Genomic DNA, 21,699 nt, shown 5'->3' on the forward strand with positions numbered 1-21,699 from the left:
GTTTGTATCTTTTTTAGCCCTGAAGAAGCCCTGCAACGTGGGGCGAAACGTTGGCTCATTAAATTAGTATATTTCTACTATTTGAGTTTTTCTTGACCGCACCCGGACCATATTCCTTTCATCTAATTATATATGCATGTATAGTTGACCGTAAAACATAAATATAAGAAGATGGTCAGGGTTGCGGTCGAAAAAATAACAAACAGTTAATAACTGTTTTAATGTCCGACGTTTCGCCCCACTTTGCAGGGCTTCATCTGGGCTGTTCAAAGCAAAAGGTTGTACTATATGTTCTTTTTTTTGACCGCAACCCTGACAATCTTCTTATATTTAATTTCTAGTTGTTTCGATAAAATGTTTGATTTTTAAAAAATATATCTCTAGATACATACGTCTGCCAGCACTCAAAATAAAGGTAATTTAACTTACTATAAAGTAGTCTATGACACGTATCTTCTACTAAGAGGTAGTAGTTGTTATGATATTCACATATGAATATAAATTTGGCACATGAAAATTTGTCCGAACAACAATAAATCAATTTACTTGAGCAAATATCATGAAAACTACTAATCCTACGGAGATAAAAATCATAAATACTTTATAGTCTTTTAAACTAGCTTTAATTTGAGTGCTAATAGGCATCTGTACGTCAAATAGCTTTTATGATATAGATTTCTCAAAATAAATTCACAAACTACTGAGCTTTCAGTACATCCTGTTTAACATTTTTGTTAAATGTTGCTTTTTAAAAAGCTATATCTCGAGAACTATGGAACATAAATAACTCAATTAGAGCTCATATTTGACAAATTAACTTTAAATAAAGTTCTTTTAAATTTTCTAGTGTTGTTGGTAGTTTTTAAGATATAGAGCTCCGAATGAAAAATAATCTTTTTTCACGGGGCCCTCAAGATACAAACACTAGTGACGGCAATATCCGCCGCAGTGCTCGTCTGTCTAACCGCCGTTTTGTTACGTCATCACCTCGTCACCGGAACTGTCCAGCCCTGAAGAAGCCTTTACGTGGGGCGAAACGTTGGCTCATTAAAATAGTATATTTCTACTATTTGAGTTTTTTTGACCGCACCCGGACCATATTCCTTTCATCTTTACACACGGTCAATCAATAATCTTCCAGTATCTTTTTTAACGTTTTGAAACAGCCGCCATTTTTTATTCCTCCTACCTATACTTGGCAGACTCATCAACTTCAACTAGTAAATATACATAGTTTTCATTAAAGTAATAAACAATGAAATAACTGGCTTTTTTCTCCTCTTGGGCTCTTGTAGTATTGGTTCTAGGGACCAAGTCCCCACTTCCAGTCTCAGTTCCAGTCTAAGTTCCAGAGACCAAGTAGACAGTCTAAATAAGTGTTAGGGATCAAGTACCCAGAGACAGTTAGTATGAATGAAAGCTGCTCAGTCCTCAGTGGGACCCCCAGTGGCACAGTTACAATATCAACAGTTCATTGAAAACGAAACAAATGATAACTTCGACGATTTGGTATCTATGCAGTCCATTTCCATGTGTTTAGCGGAATAATTCAATTCAGAATCCAGAGGGCTGACTAAACGGCTACAGGTAACAAATAATAGTTATCTGGCATAGCCGGATTTGAACCCAGGTCCTTGGAGTTAGTAGGTGCCTTACCAATGAGCTACCCACTCCCAATTGTTTGAAGATTTATAAGATAAATTCTGTAAGAAAGAGGTTTCTTTTTTTCAAACTTTATATACACTTTCCTTTAAAATATAAGTAAAGCAAAGTAGTAAAAAATATATCATAATAGAAATATTTATTCAATATAAATATGGACCTAAATAAATACAAATTATGAATATAATTTTTATCAAAATTATTTATTTTATTTATATTTTTTTATTGCTCTTATATTTTCAAATTTATAAATGCTATAAATAAAAAAATGGTTTGTTTGTTTTTGTTTAGTGGCATCAAACTTCTTTGGTCATCAACGCCATTTATATTTTATTTAATTTGGCTAATATTCGTTTAATTTTATTTACTTATTTTATTTATTATTGTTTTGTTTTTTTCTTCCGTTCAATGTTATTTTTTTGCCACTAAATATTGTGATTTTAGAAACTGAAACACTAATTCTATTGTTTTATCATCGTTTCCGAGGGTTTTTGAAATATCTGGGTTTAGTCCTAAGCTATTGAGGTGTGGTATTAAATATGGACATTATTGGAAAATATGGCTTATTGTTGCAATACTGGCAGTTCGGAGACGTTTCTTTTAAAATAAGATAGGAGTGGGTGAGCCTCGTGTGACCTATTCTCAACCTGGTCAGTACAACCTCTTCTCTATGGTATTTGCGACTGGAGGTACTTCAGGGCTTGACATCCTTTTTAATAATTTTTAATTTACAATAAAAAAAAACAAAAAACAGCTACATAAAAAAAATGATATATTTGGACATTGGCCGTTCTTTTATCAATGCACAGATACATATACATCCAAAAAGCGCAGTCCATTCTGGACATTATGAACGGAATACAAGCTGTTTGATCCGCAAGCTACTCCGAACTCCACCGGACCTTCCTCTGACAGAATGGCAGCTCTTCATTCGAAACTGATGCCCTGAGCCAGAACAAGGCCCTTAGAGTAGTTGATAGTGACGGTCGACCTTCGCATGTACTGCTTCCAAGCATCGCTACCAGACTCCCTTCCTCCTCCAGTTTCTTTCTCTCCTCCGAAGGCTCCACCGATTTCGGCACCGTTCGTCGGAATGTTCACGTTGACGATTCCACAGTCCGAACCCAATGGTCCTATCCACTGCAATGCAACAAAAAATTATATAACACATGCACGAGGACATATTAAAATAGCAAAAATTAAGTTGTTTGACATTAATTGCACTGGTCAAAACGAATCTGTAGGGTTTTAAATGTTTACGTGGTATACAATTCAAAGGACAACCTCCCATAGTGTTAAAAATGTTTTTATATAAGAGGTATTAATGACCTTTAGTTTAACATGTTAAAGTGTGTTAAATGGAGAAACATTTCCTTCATGTTCAGCATGTTCAAACGGTATAACATTTAACAAAGTTGAACCTGTCGCAGCACCATTTTGTGTGCTGTCGTTTTGATTGGTTACTCGTACTTCGTGCTTGGTTTGTGTTGTTTTTCTTTTTGACGTTTTTGAAACTTTAATAAAGTGATGGATAAAAATAATAATCAACAAAAAAATTTAGAAACAAGGAAGAAGTGTGGTGGACGGAAGATGATGTGACAAAGCCGTTGGAGATTGTATTATCTCATAATGATTACAAGAGTACAAAAGAAGTTGCCAAGAAAATCCGCTAGGAGCTCCTCTGCATTTAACATATAACATGGACTTTAAATTAGGCTGATCACAATCCTATACATTTAACAAGTAGCATGTTTAAACTTTTTAAATTTAATACACCATGAATACCACTATAATAGCGACAAAATTTGGAATAGAAGATAGCTAAAGAATAAATAATAAGATTAAAGGCAGCTGAATTTGGCCCGTTAAAAACAGGCAAGGTTGTTGTATCAATGTAAATATTGTTAAATAAAGAAATTATAATAAGAAGGTAAATTAATTTCCCAAAGAGAAAAACAAATAACCTTCGAAAAATAAAACAGTAAACAAAATGTTGGAATTTAGTATTCAGACACAAAATTAGAAAAATTAAACACAATTCAATTTTTACGTAGTTACGTTTTTACCTAGTAATAGTTACGTAGAATTATTTCAATTAATTCTACGTAACTAACCAAATAGAAATGGTTTTACCTCATAAAGTTTGGTTTTGTAGAGACAAGAACGATATATCGATTATTTAATTTAATATATTGATTATATTTAATGGGGATATTCATGGTGTTGTGTTAAATGTAAAAAAAGTATTAACATGCTAAATGATATAAATATAGGAGCCTAATTTAAAATCCACGTTATACATTGAATGCAGTGAAGTTCCAAGCGGATTTTCTTGGCATTTTTTTTGTAACCTTGTAATGTTTACAAGATAATATAATTCTCAACAGTCTCGTCACATTATTTTTGCTTCCCCTCACTTGATCCTTGTTTCCTCTCATCGCTTTTTTTATCCATTACTATATTAGAGTTTAAAAACCTCTAAAACAAAAACTATGCGAACTACGAGCAACTAGCTTTTTAAAACGACAGCAGAGAAAATGATGTTGAACTCAGCTGATCAGTTGCATGATGTCATTCTCCATTTATCAGACCTATTAACAGGCTCTCAACCATGTTAAATGTTATAACCGCTAATTTTGACTTATCTTTAGTTATATATTTATCGTTTATACTTGCCCACGCTCAACGGAGAAGGGAGTGAGTTAAACGGGAAAAAAAATACATATAATCACAAAAGGAAAAAGAAAAGAAAAAAGAAACAAAACAATAAAGAATAAATAGCACCAGAGGCGCCTCGTTATTTTTTCACTTGGAAATAACGAAAACCCCAAAACAATATAACTACAATATACCCTATATAAACAATTATCGAATTATGACCACTGGCGAATACCTTTACAAGTAGATAGCAGAAAACCTAGGGATGTTACCTACTCACCTGTTGAATTATCGTAATATTCAGTGAACAACAACAAAAAAAAACATAGGTAAATTAACAAGTTGGAAGAAGTGTATATACAGAACAAAGAACGGTGAACTATATGAACAAAAGTTTAATAATTAGAAATATAAGAACACAGAATGAAAAAGGAAAAAAAAAGAATTCATAACAATTAAAACTTTTAGGTTGACTTAACCATAACTTATGATAACGTTTCTCACATGGTGCTATTAACAGTAAAGACACAGGGCCTGATAAATCACCTCTTCACATTGAAAAGTCGTAACGTGTTCAAAAATCAAACTGTCACATTCACAAAACCAAACTCCACTCGTCTAAACATATCGCTTGTGTTTTTTTCCCACCATAACACCCCTTGTCTACGCATATATCGTTTTAGGATGCTAAAAGAAGAAAATATTTTTCCATTTAAAAGAAAATTTGAATACCCCTAATATATTATCAAATTTAAGTGAAAATAGCTCGTTTAAGTCCATTGTTACAAAATTTTAAATCAAAATGAGCTCTTTAAGACCATTACTTGAAATATTCCTAATTGAATTATTTGTATTAATAAAGATTACAATAGAATCTTCTGATCCACTAAAAGCTAACATCCTATACACAGCATCTATCGATGGCGTTTAATAGCCCAGAGAATGTGAGAATTTATCTTTGAGAGAACCACCTTCTTAGGAGGCAGTAAGTAACAATATACGTTGTGGATCAGTACATTGTAGTAGTATTTTTAAAAACATTTATTGAATTTCGGGATCTCTCCGCCTTTATGAACCTTTTCTCCCTCTCTGCAAGGACCTACAATTCGTTCCTGTGGGATTAGCTATTCTGCTATCCCTTCATGATCGTAAGCTAGTTCCGAAGTAATGTTTCCATCCTGCTGTAATTTTCTACTAGTTCCTGTAAAACTCATCCTGTCAGTTCATCTCCTAATCGACTGAACATGCATTGTCGAGGCCTTCAGGTGTAGAGTACCTCACATATTCAATTGGAGTCAGAACTAATTAATTAATAATAAGAATTAATTAATTAATTACCTTGAACAGGGTGGGGATATCTTGCGTAAAGATGCTGGAGGAAAGACCTTGCTTGGCCTCGTTGTTCCACCTAATGGCCTCTTCGACGGACTTGCACTTGAGGACATAGACTATGGGGGCGAACGTCTCACTGAGGACTAGCGGAGAGTCGTGAGGGAGCCCTGTCACTATCGTTGGCTCCACGTAGAAACCCTCTCTGTCCATCACCTGCAATGATAACTCTTGTGTGAACTTTCATTATAAATTGAACAAAATAAAAAATAATCTTTGTTCTGGGACAAATTCCCCTAAAAAAATATTCAGTGGACATAAATGATTGTTTATGGTCTAGAGTATATATAGCCTAGATACATAAAGTAGTTATATTTCTATGATTAGATTGCTTATATATAAATTTGATACTGGGTTCCAAAATTCTATATAAATCTTTTTTATCATTCTAATCCTTTGGTTCAATCTTTATTCAGTTCCACCCATTAATACAATCCATCTCGAAGGTTGAAACGGCAGTGGCCAAGAGAGTTATTGTAAAATAAAAATGGACAATTGGAGTTCTGGCAATGGTCAGATTCTCCACTCAAGTTGAGTGTTTGCGGCTTTAGCGCACTTGCTCAGCCTCCAGTAACTCATTACCAGGACGCGGTGAGAGGGATGCGCTGGGATCTCAAAGAGCTATGCTACCTCTCATACGTGGGGGATAGAGTGGGCTCAGTGATCCTCAGGTCGATAGTGTAAAAGCTTTTTATAAAATTTTATTTATTTATTTTTTCATGTACAAAGTTTGATTATGTTTATTTTCTTTATCCTTCTGTTTGTATTTATTTAGAGAGAGATTTTATTTATTTTTATGTAATTTTTTTCTTTATTTAATTATTTTTATTCTCATATTATATTATTTTAGAATGAATGTAATCAGTTATCACTATTACTTATTGCCTAACAGTGTGGCAGATTGGAATATTTATCAATAAATAAAAACAAAAAAATAATTATTACCGATCTGCGCGAAAGATTGACCGCAGTCAGACATGCCTTAAAGAATCTCAGGAACAAAGTAATTGTGAAAAATGTCTCCGATCTAATCTTTCTTTGTATGTAGGCTTTTACGCAGTTGAAACAGAAACGTCATATTTAAATGATAATTTCAATCTGTCGATTTTCTGGTGTATTGTGGAATTACTCAATTAAATGTAAAACCATCGATGCAGGATAGCATCGATAACTGCCTAGTATGTAACTCCGAAGGAAAGGAAGATACCATTCGCTCCTTGACAACCTGTCACAAGTATAGTAAAATTATAATAAAATATTTTGGGCAGCGGACCTGCTCTCCAGAATAATTACTCAGTTTATTAAAATGTTCCAATTGGAGAGCTCTTAGCAACCATGTACGATGGGTACACTGGAAGGAGCTCAGTTGGTTAAGTTTGATATTATTGTTTTGTTTCTTTTAACTGCTATGTATCGAGGCATTAGCAATCATTAATATTATAGGGGTCTTTGCCATATATCTTGTCATACCTGTACCGGGTATTTGCCTCTAAACAAAGGGCTCTTCACAGGTGACTAATGGCCAGCTGAAAGGGTCCTGAGCAAATCTATTATAACCAGGTATTGGCTACTGGCTTTGTTGGTAGGCAGGTCAATTATAAACAACACTTGGACCTAACACCTTTCTAAATCTACGGTGGTTCAAGAGATGTCTTGCAACGTATTTTTCTTGGGCGTGGCTGATGATAGCCAATGAGGAAATGAGATTCCCAAAAGGCGACGTCCCTTTTTGGAAATAGTGGGGGCAGAAGTAAAGAAAACACAGACAGAGAGAGAGAAGCAAAGAGGAACAGAAGTAACAAGAGAAGAGCATGGACTCGGAGAAGTCCTTAGAAGAGCTCTTCAGAAATGGAACTTTCGGGCTGAGATGGCACCCACGATTTCGACAACACGACACCAATGGTGAAGACTTCACCACTACATACCTCGACACACACCACCCAAATCAGCAGCTATAAGTATATATTAGGCAATAAGTAATAATGTAATAATCATATTTTATGGCAACCATTTATCTGGATCATTTCAATCATATTATAATTTCCTTAAACCTACCAATGTAAATAAAACTTTATTCCATGATATAGTTTATACACTACAATATTACCCAATACCACCGCTTATTATATTATATATAATATATAATTATAATTAATAGTACCAACATTTTATAAACATAAAGGTATATAATTGGTGACTGGTAAGCACACAAACAGCCTTTGGAAAAGAACCCAATTATAATAATCGTTTTGGAGGACTCAATATTAATTAATTAATTAACTTATTTTTGGATAATGGCCTTCAGCGATTATCCTGGGATCCCGAGACAGTACATAGCATAACAGAAATACCATATTGTCGTTTTAAATTATTTTTAAAGCAAATAACCTTTTTTTTAAGTTATGTTTTTTAGTTAAAATTGCATACAGACTTCGACTGAACGATATTTTCTCCTTATTTATGGGTTATTAATCATTTAAATAGTTCCTTTTTTTGTATTTTTTTTTTTAAATAAACACATTTCATTTATTCATTCAAAATGATATTTACTATAATATATTACTATGTTGCTTACTTTCCCTCCGTACTCTATCTTGCCTCCCAGTGCCTTCGCCTGTTCCACGGCTCCCAGGTAGCCTTCGACGGCCCGTTTGCTGTGGAGTGGTCCATACAGTGTCTTTTCGTCCAGAGGGTCCCCTGTCCTCTTCACAGCCTCCCCGAAGGCTGCTACCATCTTACTAACGACCGTATCGTATACCTGTATCATGAATCCTATTAATAGCTCGATCAAAGACAACTTTCTATATCATTGATTACTTCAACTTACTGCTTCGTGAAGGATTAGTCTCCTAGTGGTGGTGCATCGTTGCCCTGCAGTTCCGATGCAGGCGAACACTACTGATTTCATGACCATGTCTAGGTCAGCGTCGGCAGCGACTACAATGGCGTTGTTCCCTCCGAGTTCCAGCAAGGATCGTCCGAATCTCTCTTGCACTTTTAGGGCTACCTGTTACGAAATTAAGCAAATGAAATTATGTCAAATTTTTTCATATTAAAAAAAAATTAAAATTTAATTAAAAATGACAAAATTTGTCTCCATTAAATTACATATTTAGACTACCAATAAGGCTTATTCGCAAGTCACCATCCATGTGGTAATATAATTAATTATTTTTTTTTTAAATAAAATAAATTTTATCCAATTTAAGTCTCTAAACAATTTATATTTCTTTATATGTCCAACGTTTCAGCCAATCCGGCCCTGCTCAAGGATAATATATCATAAAATAGCTTTTATTATACATGTAATTTAAAAAAAACAAAACAATATTATTAATAAAATATCATACCTTAAATAAAATTTTGCAACCACCTACCTATATGGTATACAATTGCTACCTACCCTGCTATGTATCAAACTCTATATACCCATGGGGCTTGGAGAAAAAAAATAAAATAACCTAATACCAATTTTCGAAACTTAGTTATTTAAAGCCAGGTCCCCTAAAACGTGCATTCTGTCAAAAATTCGAATTCCAAATTTCGCACGATCGAAATACATTATATTTCATGTATATAGGTAGTATGTATGAGGTAAAACTTGTTGATATGAATTAGTATTAAAGACTGCTTATAATTATAAAGTCAGTTTTATTTGATAAACTTGATAAAAGCGTCTCTTTCTTATGCCAGGAAATCATACTTTATTATTTTAGGGAATTCACTATAAAAACAATGTTCATGTAAAAAAAGAAACAATTATTGTTTAAAATAAATATGCAATTTTAGTCTCGAAACAATTTATATTTCTTTATAAGTCAATGTTTCGGCCAATCCGGCTCTCCTTAAGGGTAATCTATCATAAAATAGCTTTTATTATACATGTGATTTTTAAAAAAACAACAATATTATCAATAAAATATCATACCTTAAGTACAATTTTACAACCACATCAATTTTAAAAAACTTTCTGCAGGATATTCTGCCCAGATCAATTATGTCAGTCAAAGTTACCCTACAAGACAATAAAACATGTTAAGTAAGTGCATATAATTAATCATATTAATTTATTAATATGCTATCCTTAGCTTATGTCTAATTCTTCACATTAACATTAAAACTTTTTAATCACAGTCAATTTACACTATTATACTTTATCACAATATTTTTAACCTTCCTTACACTCATATATGCCTTACAAGCATACAATTATAATTAACTTTGATATGAATTTTAATAATTAAAGAAATAAGAAATTTAACCAAAATAGTTAAAACAGATAAATTATATGCCTGACTTAAGTATAAGGGAGGTTACAAATATTCTGATAAAGTAATATACTAAACAGTGTGTTTAAAAGTTTTAATGTTAATGTGATGAATTGACAAAATAGGTAACTAAGACTAAGCTAAGGATAGCTTATTAATAAATTAATATGATTACTTAATGTTTCATTGTCTCATAGGGTAATTTTGACTGAAATATTTGACACAGGATAGAATAACCTACAGAATAGTACAAGAGCCGAGAAGAAAAAAAGGCAGTTATTTCACCCCAATTGTGGATTACTTTAATGAAAAATATGTATAATTACTAGTAATAATTTATGAGTCTGCCAAGTATAGGCAGAGGGAATAAAAAATAATGGCTGTTTAAAAACGTTTAAAAAAATTAGTTTTTTATACGGAGCTCTATATATTTAAAATTACAATCAATACTAGAAAACCTAAGAGGACATTATTTAAAGCAGAGTAAATTTGCTGAAATATTAGCCCTAAAAGAGCTATTTACGTCCAATAGTTCTCGAGATATAGCTTTTTAAAAAGCAAAATTTCATAAAAATGTACTGAAAGATCAGTAGTTACTGTATTTATTTTGAGAAATCTAAATAAAAGTAATTTACCTTTATCTTCGTACGAAAAGTAGTTTACATGGTATTTGCTAAAATAAATTGATTTATGGTTGTTCTGACAATAAGTTTGATTTATGAAAAACTTTATTTCAGAAACCATAAAACGTACAGATGTTAGTTAGCACTTGTATTAAAGCTAGTTAAATTTACTATAAAATAGTTTATAACCTTTATCTTTGTATGAGTAGTAGTTTTTATATTATTTGACAAAATAAATTCACAAAATATTAATTTCTAGTTATTCTGATAAATTTTTTTAAACAATATATCTCTAGAATCATAAGACGTACATATGTCTGCCAACACCCAAGATACAAGAAATTTTACTTACTATAAAGTAGTTTATGACCTTTTTCTTCGTAGGAATAGTAGTTTTTATGATATTCGCATATGAATATAAATTTGGCACACGTACATTTCTCCAAACAACTATACATAAATTCATTTTAGCAAACACCATTAAAACTACTACTCCGGCGATGATAAAGGTCATAAAATACATCAAACTAGCATTAATTTGAGTGCTAATAAACATCTGTACGTCAAATAGTTTTTGAGATATAGTTTTCTCAAAATAAATTCACTAACTACTAATCTTACAGTATATTTTTATGAAATGTTGCTTTTTAAAAAGCTATATCTCGAGAACAATTGAACGTAAATAGCTCTATTAGGGCTCATATTTTAGCAAATTAACTCTACTTTAAATTACGCTTTCTTAGGTTTTCTAGTGTTGTTGTTAGTTTTAAAGATATAGAGCTCCAAATAAAAAATTATTTTTTTTTAACGTTTTGAAACAGCCGCCATTTTTTATTCCTCCTTTTTTATACTCGGCAGTCTCATCAGTTTTGACTAGAATTATACATAGTTTTCATTAAAGTAATCAAAAATTGGGGTCAGATAACTGCCTTTTTTTCTCCTCTTGGGCTCTTGTGCTAGAAGGTTTCTTAAAATTGATGTAGTTGTAAAATTGTATATAAGGTATGATATTTTATTAATAATATTGTGTTTTGTTAAAAATCATGACATATGTATAATAGAAGCTGTTTTGTGATAGATTGTCCTTGAGGGTGGCTAGATTGGCTGAAACATTGGACTTATAAAGAAATATAAATTGTTTTGAAACTTAAATTGGATAAAATTTGTTTTATTTAAACAATAATAACCTATATCAAGAAAGTGAAACGATATATATTATATAAAAAGTAATTAATTAATTTATAGTACTACAGTTAAATTTTATACAATTGTACAATACCAAGTGCAGTGTACAATACCTTCATTTCATAAAAAAAATAAAAAAAAAAATAGTTCAATATAAAGCTCAACGGAGTGCACGGAAAAACAATATTAGTTTCAATAGGGATATTCATAATCTTTAGTTATGACCTGTTTAAAGTGTGTTAAAGGGAAAAATTTGTATTTAATGGAGAAATATTTCCCATTTTTAGCATTTTTAAACGATATAACATTTCACATGGTTAAGATTTTTTTAACAGGCCTCCTAGATGGCGAATAATATCATGCAACAGACCAGTTGAATTCAACACCATCTGCTGTCGTTTGTGTTAGGGTAGTTGTTCGTAGTGTTTGGTTTGTGTTGTTTTGTTTTGAATGTTTTAAACTCTAATAAAATAAAGGAAAACAAAATAGGAGAGGAAACAAGTCACAAGTGAGGTGGAGGAATGATGATGTGGCATAACTGTTGAAGATTATATTATCTCGTAAAGATTAAAATGTTACATGACAAGTTGTCCAAAAAATCCGTCTGGAGCTCCTCTGAATTTAATATATAGCATGGACTTTAAATTAGGCTGTTCATAAACCTGTACTTTCAACATTTAGCATGTTAAAACGTCTTACATTTAACACATCTTGAATAACCCTTATGTGAACTGTGTTGAAAAAAGTAAATTATGGATAAAATGGAAAAAATATAACTCATAAGCCTTTCTGGAAATGAAAAATAAAGTAAATTTAAAATTTGTTTCAAACTTAAAAAGTGAATTTCGCCCGAAATATGAATCTAAAAAAAATCTTAGTTTATATAATTATAAAGTGCTGTGTATTTTTAAAAATGAATTTTATTTGTTATTAATATTGATTAATTACTAATAGATGGAATCATATTGATCCCCATCAAAGTCTGGAACATTCTTTACCTGCTTGCCGGCTGCACAACTGCCTGTAAAGGAAACGAGGGGGATGGAACTGTCTGCAGTGAGGGCAGCTCCTATACCCGGTCCCCCAACCAGGAGGGAGGCAACACCTGGAGGCGCTCCAGTTTCCTCCAGTACCTTCACCACGATCTTCATCGTGGCAACCGCTGTAAGAGGAGTAGTCTCTGCAGGCTTCCAGACTACTGTGTTCCCGCAAGCCTGTACAAAGGAATTCATTTTGATACTCTATACTCGGACAGCATATTGTAACAGAGAACATTTAATTATTGTTTATTGATACATTTGTCCTTTTAATTGTTGGAAGATGGTTCGAGAAACAGTAAAAAAAATGTATAGACAGTATTAGGTTAGTCGCTAGTACTAGTAGTACAAGTTCTTGGTTGACTCATCAGTTTTGACTAGTAATTAAACATAGTTTTCATTAAAGTAATCAAAAATTGGGGTGAGATATCTGCCTTTTTTTCTTCCCGGCTCTTGTACTATTGTACTATCTACTTACCATAGCAATAGCTGAGTTCCAGCCGAAGACGGCAACGGGGAAATTGAAGGCCGTTATGACGCCGATCGGTCCGAGAGGATTCCATTGCTCCATGAGGAGGTGACCAGGGCGTTCCGAAGGGAACACTCGTCCTGAATACGTTCGAGAGAGTCCAACGGCGTAGTCGCAGATGTCCACAAACTCCTGCACTTCGCCGACTCCCTCCGTCTTGATCTTACCTGTATTGGTGATAAATGAAAAAAATATACATACTCTTCGACAATAGAAGTAATCACCCAATAAATAGGAATAACCATGCAATAGAGCTTTTAACAATCATCTTCCTAATTATAGTGCAACTATTGGCTTGAACAGCAGTCTATCTAACAAAAAAAAATTATAAAATAATTTATGACGTTTATCTCTTTAGAAGTAGTAGTTTTAATAATATTTCCTAAAATAAATTGATTTCTAGTTGTTCGAACTAATTTTCATACGCTAAATTCATAAAAACTACTATCCCAACAAAAATAAATACTATTAACTACTTTATAGTACATTTATTTTTTAAAATTTATTTGCCGTTATGTATTATGTATTATTATGATTTACAACTGTATGATAATAAATACAATAAGTAAATCAGTTGAATGTTTCATTTACACTTGAAAATCTAGGGAAGGAACCACCCGTTGGTGGTACGTCAAGCATTAATTTAAATTAGATGGTCCCATGGCCATCTTCTTTTCAGACACCTCGGAGGAATATCAGGGATTGTTAAGGGTGGGAGATTAAGAACTAATGGGTTATTAGGATGGGTAAGGAGTTTGGAATAAAAAGACGCATATCTGTTTTGAGCCAAATCCGCAACGAATGGGATGTTAATGTCTTTTTGGATGAGTTTATTTGTATCGTAATAAGGATCATCAAGGATTTTACGTAGGATTTTGGATTGTAAGGATTGGATGCGGGAGGAATACTTTATAATACATTAAACTTGTTTGTACTCTGAATGCGAATATACTTTTGGCTTATATTTTAGAAAATTTACTGAACTTTAAATGATATTCAATTTGGTAATAAAGATCCATATCTTTATTAGAGCTCCATAGCTGAGACCAGAGTGGTCTGAACTACTGTAGTACCAAATTGGACCGCTGTGCCAGTCGCTATGGAAACTGATACTTGACCTACTCTTACACATTACCGATTTATATTTTACGAAATATACCTGAAATCCTTACATCTATATATATATATATATATATAGACGATGGTATGATCATAGACTCACCCATTTCCAGAGAGACGAGGCTGCCCAGGTCTTGGAGATTGTCTCTGAGGGCATCCCCTATCCTGCGGACGACCTCCCCCCTCTGAGGGGCCGGAAGGCTCGCCCATTGGGGCCATGCGTCCCTCGCCGCCTCCGAGCAGGCCCTGTAGTCCTCCGGCCCGGCTGTCGTCACCTTAGCAATCTTACGTCCATTCGCTGGGCACACGGGTTCCAATACCTGTTGATATATTTTTTAAATTTATTTATTGAAACTTAGAGCTGTATAAAAAAAATACAATAAGTAAATGTTTTGAATGTTTCTGAATACACGATAATCTTGGGAACTACCCAATGGTGGTACTTCAATCATTGCTTTCAATTAAAAGATTAATTGGTTATGTAGAACAGTAGTTTATGGAACAAATATATTTATGAATAAATTTATTTATATACTTATTTTATAGATGTGAGATTCTTTTTATAGTGCCTAGTAAACTCATAGCATTTTTATGTTTTAGTTTAGGGCTTTTACAAACTCCGTAAATTCCTACCTCCTACATACTTTCTCATTATTCGTTCCTTTCTCACTGACAGATTATTTAAAGTAAACCACAATGGTTCCTATCCATACCTCTTTTTTCAGTCCGCTGGTGTTCCTCAGGGTAGTATACTCGGTCCCATCGTCTACACAATCTATACAGCAGACATCCCAACCAATCCTAACACTATTCTCATCACGTATGCCGATGACACATGTGTGCTCGCTGTTAATAATAACCCTTTAATTGCATTTCAAACTCTTCAATCCCATATCACAGCCCTCGAAGAATGGTGTCGTAATTGGAAGATTAAAATAAATTCCAACAAATCCCATCAAATTACCTTTACCCTACGGCGTAAACCTACTGACTGTCCTACAGTATACTTCAATAATATTGCCCTTACCCCTGTTGAACAGATCCGCTACCTTGGACCACATCTGGACAAACGACTAACCTGGAGTCTTCACACAAGACTGAAAAGACACGAAACTGCACGTCGATTTCGACTATTACAGCACTTACTAGACAAATGGTCCAAACTTCCAATTCATTACAAAAGACTGATTTACATGACAATTATAAGGCCTATCTAGACATACGGCGTTGAGCTTTGGGGCTCCACTAAACCTTCGAATTCCTCTCGTATCCAATCCTTACAATCCAAAATCCTTCGTAAAATCCTAAATGCTCCCTACTTTGTCACAAATGAAATCATCCACAAAGATCCATCAATTTACTTGATGTATTTATGTACATGTAAATATCAATAAATAAATTAATAAAAAAAAAAAAGTTTAGGGCTAGGACACATGACTAAAACAAATTTGCATCGAAAAAGAGTATTGGTCTGTCTATCTGGTGGGCAATAGCAGGTATAATTAACTTTTCCTTTTTTTCCCAGAGGTGAAACACCATCACATCCACATCGTACTGCAGTGATATGGACACAATAAATAAAAAACAAACTTCATTGGTTAATAGGAAGGGACCTATACTCTTACACGACAACGCCAGACCTCATGGTTCACGACAGACAGTTTAGAAACTAAACGAGCTGTGTTACGAAGTCCTCCCACTCAGACCTATCTCTAACAGATTTCCATCTGTTCAGAATTTTGGATATGCTCCTCAAAGGTAAGGTTTTTGAAAATGATTCTCAGGTCAAAAACGAATTTTCTGACTTCATTTCTTCACAAAATTCTGAATTTTTCAGTTCTAGGATTGAAAAGTTGATAACACGTTCAGGAAAACGTATAGAAAATGAGTTTCAATATTTTGAACAAAACGGTTTTTATTTCACAAAGTTGTTTTACTAAATAACTTTTCTTGTGAAAACGGCCAATATCTCTCCCTCTCTTTTATTATTTTTATTTCATGCTTGTTGTTAACGCCATATTTTATAATTAATTTGTGATTTATTGTAAATAATATTTAGGTAGTAGTAGTGTTTAATTTAGTTACATTTATTTTTATTTATATTATTTTAATTGGATTTAGAGAAGAAAAATGTGTATTTATATTTGTGTTGTTATAATTAAGTAATAGAGACAGTTTGCTAAGGGTTGATAAACGTTGCTATGACGTCGCCTAGCAACAGGTCGACCATCTTATTGAGGTCTAACAATTTAAATGAGTTCCTGCTAATTAATGGCCATGATAGTTTGTAACCTGCCCTGCCTGCGTTTATAATGTATTATTTGTGGACATTTTCAGTGTTTTTAATCAATATTACGGTCCGGAGCATGGCCTTTTCTGCGTTTCTGGCCTTTGAATGTAATATGAGTTGTTAATAAATTGGCTAGCATAATTAATAAAAACTAGACCCTGTCTGCCCTCAACTAGTGCCAGTGTAGCCATCTTTGCTTTTGGCACATTTCGACTGTTTATGAGCCATTACACCAACTGAGGACCAGTTTCAGAGTTTAGATTAATCAAATAAATGTTCAATTTGAGGTGGCTTTAACACTTATATTTCTGAAAATTATATCTACTATTTATTTAAATTTTCCAATTTCTCACTTTTATTTTCTAGTTAATTTTTTTTTTATTGTTTCTTTTATTATTATATTTTTTTACATGCCGGTTTAGTGGACATAATGATACTAAAATTAAAATAAATATCAAGATACGAAACTCTATTAAACTCGTGATTAAAATCTTGCAAGAAGAAGCAAATAATTGCTCGTGTCGCAAATGGTTTTCGGACAATGGTCATCACTTTCCCCAATCGATTCATCTTTCCTCGTAGCGGATCTGAGAATCGATTACGCAACATTCTATTCTGAGTGACCTTCAGGATTTTTTCTTTAGTAACTACGTCTCATATCCTTAAAGGATTGGAAACCGGTCGAATCAGTTTGGTGTAGGTTATGATTAACAATTTCCTGGTACTTTGACATGTGCCGATTTACTTGATGACGAGGAGTTTTTCTTGTGTTTGTTTATTCTTATTAAATTTAAATTAAACTGTTATTATTTTTTTTATTTTCAAATCCTCTTTATTGATATATAACTACAACCACAAATATATGACAACACACAGCATATATACAAATTACATACTAACTTTGTTTGCCGTATGGCAGTATAAGTTAAACTGTTATTACAATAGATTCTCACTAGTAATGTCGTATTTACGTTTTAGGTTCGCTGGGCTTAAAAGATCTTGCCGTGCCAAATCATATCAATCTTTTTTTTTTTTTTATATAAGTATTTATTTATTGACATTTACATCTGTACATAAAATACAACAAGTAAATTTTTAGTAAGAACATAATGGCATGTTACAGGCATGTGGAGGGCCTACCCATTGGTTGCACTCTAACAAATCAACATAATAATAAAATCGGAGCTCTATATCTTAAAACTACCAACAACACTAGAAAATCTAAAAGAACATCATTTAAAGTAGAGTAAATTTACTAAAATATTAGCCCTAATAGAACTATTCACGTCCAATAGCTCTCGAGATATAGCTTTTTAAAAAGCAACATTTCGTAAAAATCTACTGAAAGATTAGTAGTTAGTTAATTTATTTTGTGAAATCTATATTTCAGGAACTTTGTGACGTACAGATGTCTATTAGCACTCAAATTAAAGCACGTTTAACGTACTATAAAGTAGTTTATGACCTTGACCTTCGTAGGAATAGTAGTTTTCATGATATGGGCTAAAATAAATTGATTTATAGTTGTTCGGACAATAAGTTTGAGTTTTGAAAAACTTTATTTTAGAAACTATAGGACGTACAGATGTCTGTCAGCACTCAAATAAAAGCTGGTTAAATTTACTATAAAATAGTTAATAACGTTTATCTTTGTAGGAGCAGTAGTTTTTATGATATTTGACAAAATAAATTCACAAACTGTTAATTTCTAGTTGTTCGTATAAAATGTTTGGTTTTTGAAATAATATATCTCTAGATCCATAAGACGCACATATGTCTGCAGCACTCCAAATAAAGGAAATTTAACTTGCTGTAAAGTAGTTTATGACACTTATCTTCGTAGGAATAGTAGTTTTTATGATATTCGCATATGAATATAAATTGTTTAGCAAATATCATGAAAACTACTACTCCTACGACAATAAACATCATAAACTACTTCATAGCTCATTAAACTAGCTTTAATTTGAGTGCTACGTTAAATGGTTTTTGAGATATAGATATTTAAAAATAAATTCACTAACTACTAATCTATCAATAAGTTTTTAGGATTGAAATAAAGTCGATATTCGTTTTTAGGACCTTGAGAAACCCTTAAATACAAATTTTCGAAAAAATCGGAAAATAAAATTTTGTAGTCCAAAATTTTTGCCCTACATTGCTCGATGCCTTTGATTTGTTTTTAAAAATTGGTTTAATCAATCTACTCCAAACTTGGCAGTGGCTTAGGCTCTATAAACTGCACTAGAGGACACAAACCGAGTCTATTTAAACAAATTAGAACCGGAGATAAAATATAAAACTTTTTTCCCTTATTTGAAACCCATATTTCGTATACACTTTTAATGGCATCAAATATAACATTTGTCTATGTCAGCTGAAAGAGCTTTCAGCTTTCCAACGGTTCTATAAATGTAGGAATCTGATGAAATGAAGAGGAGTTAAAAACGATTATATGAAAAAGTCACCGGAGGAAAAAAAAAAATGCTCCGAATTTTCAAATTTTTAATTTCTTTGAAAAATGATATTTAGTACTTTGAGATAAAGTTAAAAACGAATATGATTTTCTTTTTTCTAAAAAAAAAAAAAAAATTCTGACCTCCTTTACACCGAGACATACACTCAACTTTTTTTCTACTCGAGAATTCAGGGATATCATCATATTTAACTCTTCCCATGGCAAAAAGGAAGATTTTGAAAAAAAAAAAAAACTGCACTAATAAAAAAGTTTATTGTGGACAAATATTCCACTATCTCCTTTTATATGTATAGATAGAAACTTATTCTTCCATTGTAAACTCCTTTCCTAAAGGAATCCACAAGATCTTAACCTTGCATCCTGATCGATTACCAATGCCACTAAAGATTTGATCTGAAGATGACCTCCTGATCTTCTAGCATCGAACTGTCATTGAAGCTTCCTATCACTGGGTCCTCTAGAATTCATTGCCATGTCGTTTTGATCACAGAGGTCATTTATATACTCCATCTCTATTAATTAAAAAACACGCAACGAATTATTAAACAATTTTTCATTTAATTAGAACTTGTTCAAAAGCTGATTAGGTTGGGTCAGACAAAAGTGTTGCTTCTCTTACGCGCATGCGCCTGTGTTATCCTAACCACCTATTTAACTTCTTTATAATAAAGACCTTCCATATAAAAATTGTAACAGGCAGCCAATAAATATCTGTAAAAATAGGTTTACTTCCAAAATCAATTTTTAAAATTATATTTCAACGAATAAAAGTAACAATTTGTTTAATATTTCTTATTTTGTAACATTCAAAATAATAATTTATATTGCCTCTGTTTTTCCTATGATCTTTTTATTTTTATAATTATCATTATCAGAGATAGTAGATTGTTTTATGTGTAGAATTAATCACAATTATAACGATGGAGATTATTTTATTTAATTAAATAATACGTCATAAATCAATATGGCTTTGTAGGTAAAACGTCGTTTTTGTAAAGAAATATATTAAAATTAAATTAAAATCAGAACCGTCACAACCCATGAAGGGTCAGGGGTTCAGTACTTTGTCAGGAAGTACTGTTACTAGACCAACGGTTGTACAAGGAGGTGATTTGGTCCGAATCACACTTGACCGCCAGATTTTTACCCAATTAAGGAGGCTCCCCCAAGAGAGCTTCAAGAACTTAAAGGAGTTGACTCACGGCTACAGTGTAACAGAAAACTATTTTCTGCCCAGCCGGATTGGAACTCGGGTCCGTGGAGTTAGTAGCCACGCTCCTTATCCCGAGGCTACTACGCTCCCCGAAATGAATATATACATTTAGTTAATAATTGTGCAGACTTATTATTATTGTAAATACTATTTTCACCATAAAAAAAGAAATAAATCAAAACAGTCCTTCAGTTGATTCCGAGTATTTTATTTTCGTAAGACAAATTTTGATACGAGGAGGTGATCCGGGTTGAAGTATAGAAAAACAATTATGAAATAGTTTCGACCCCACTGTGCATGTCATCATCAGGCTGTTGTGATAGGTGGAGGTGTGTTGTAGTGGTTCTCAAAGTGGGTACCAAGTCCCATGCGATAGCCAATTTAAAAATTTATAAAAAATAAATGGGAGTGCGGGTAGCCGCGAGGTAAGGACCCGAGTTCGAATCCGGCTGGGCAGAAAATAGTTTTCTGTTACACTGTAGCCGTGAGTGAACTCCTGTGGTTTCTGGAGCCCTCTAAGGGTCCACCCAGCCTCTTAAATTGGGTAAAAATTTGGCGGTCGAGCGTGATTTTGGCCAAATCACCTCGTTGAAAAAACGTTAGTCTAGTGACAGAACTTCCTTCCAAAGTACTGCACCCTGGCACTTCATGGGCTGTAGCGGTACAGATTTAGTTTTTAAATTTTTAATAAAAAATAAATAAATAAATAAAACGTCAAAATATACAGTGAGCTCCAGCATTTACTTTGCAATGATTTATCTTCTTTTCATACATACTCACCTAATCAATCGTTCGCTATTTTTATATATTTTTAGCTCAACTATTCGAATTTTGTTTAGCCTTAAAGGTTCCCTAAGAAAGATATTATGGGTTTATGATAGTTGAAGTAAGATATATGTAATTTAGTCTGTAAATATTCTGATTAACGAGAGAATACTGGATGATCTGGTTGTAGGCTGACTTTGTCAATGTTGAATTTTTCACCCAAAATTCCTGATGAAATATATTTAAAGAGACAAATTATCTCCAAAAGGCTAGTACTAGTACTTTTTTGCACTGGTATTTTTTCTCATCTTACTTATTATACTTATGAAATTATTAATTTTTTTTTTTTTAATTATTTATTTATTGTAATTTACAACTGTACAAAATAATACAATAAGTAAATATGTAGTATGTTTCATATACACTTGAAAATCTTGGGAAGGAACCACCCATTGGTGGTACTTCAAACATTAATTTAAACT

General features: G+C 32.8%; 1 protein-coding gene across 1 annotated transcript in view; it reads right to left on the minus strand.

The window, feature by feature from the left end:
* Positions 1-2,417: 2,417 nt before the first annotated feature.
* Positions 2,418-21,699, minus strand: part of Aldh7A1 (aldehyde dehydrogenase 7 family member A1) — a 20,708-nt gene continuing 1,426 nt past the window's right edge. The window contains exons 2-8 of the mRNA XM_014431756.2: positions 14,574-14,790; positions 13,301-13,518; positions 12,784-12,999; positions 8,537-8,716; positions 8,285-8,467; positions 5,659-5,865; positions 2,418-2,802 (exon numbers count right to left, since the gene is read on the minus strand). Coding sequence (XP_014287242.1) covers positions 2,590-2,802; positions 5,659-5,865; positions 8,285-8,467; positions 8,537-8,716; positions 12,784-12,999; positions 13,301-13,518; positions 14,574-14,790 — 1,434 coding nt within the window. The 3' untranslated portion in view covers positions 2,418-2,589. The remainder of the gene's footprint in view (positions 2,803-5,658; positions 5,866-8,284; positions 8,468-8,536; positions 8,717-12,783; positions 13,000-13,300; positions 13,519-14,573; positions 14,791-21,699) is intronic.

The sequence above is a fragment of the Halyomorpha halys genome, unplaced genomic scaffold (genome assembly GCF_000696795.3).
Source record: "Halyomorpha halys isolate HHAL.00 unplaced genomic scaffold, Hhal_1.1 Scaffold1000.1, whole genome shotgun sequence".
In the NCBI taxonomy this organism is placed as follows: Eukaryota; Metazoa; Arthropoda; class Insecta; order Hemiptera; family Pentatomidae; genus Halyomorpha; species Halyomorpha halys.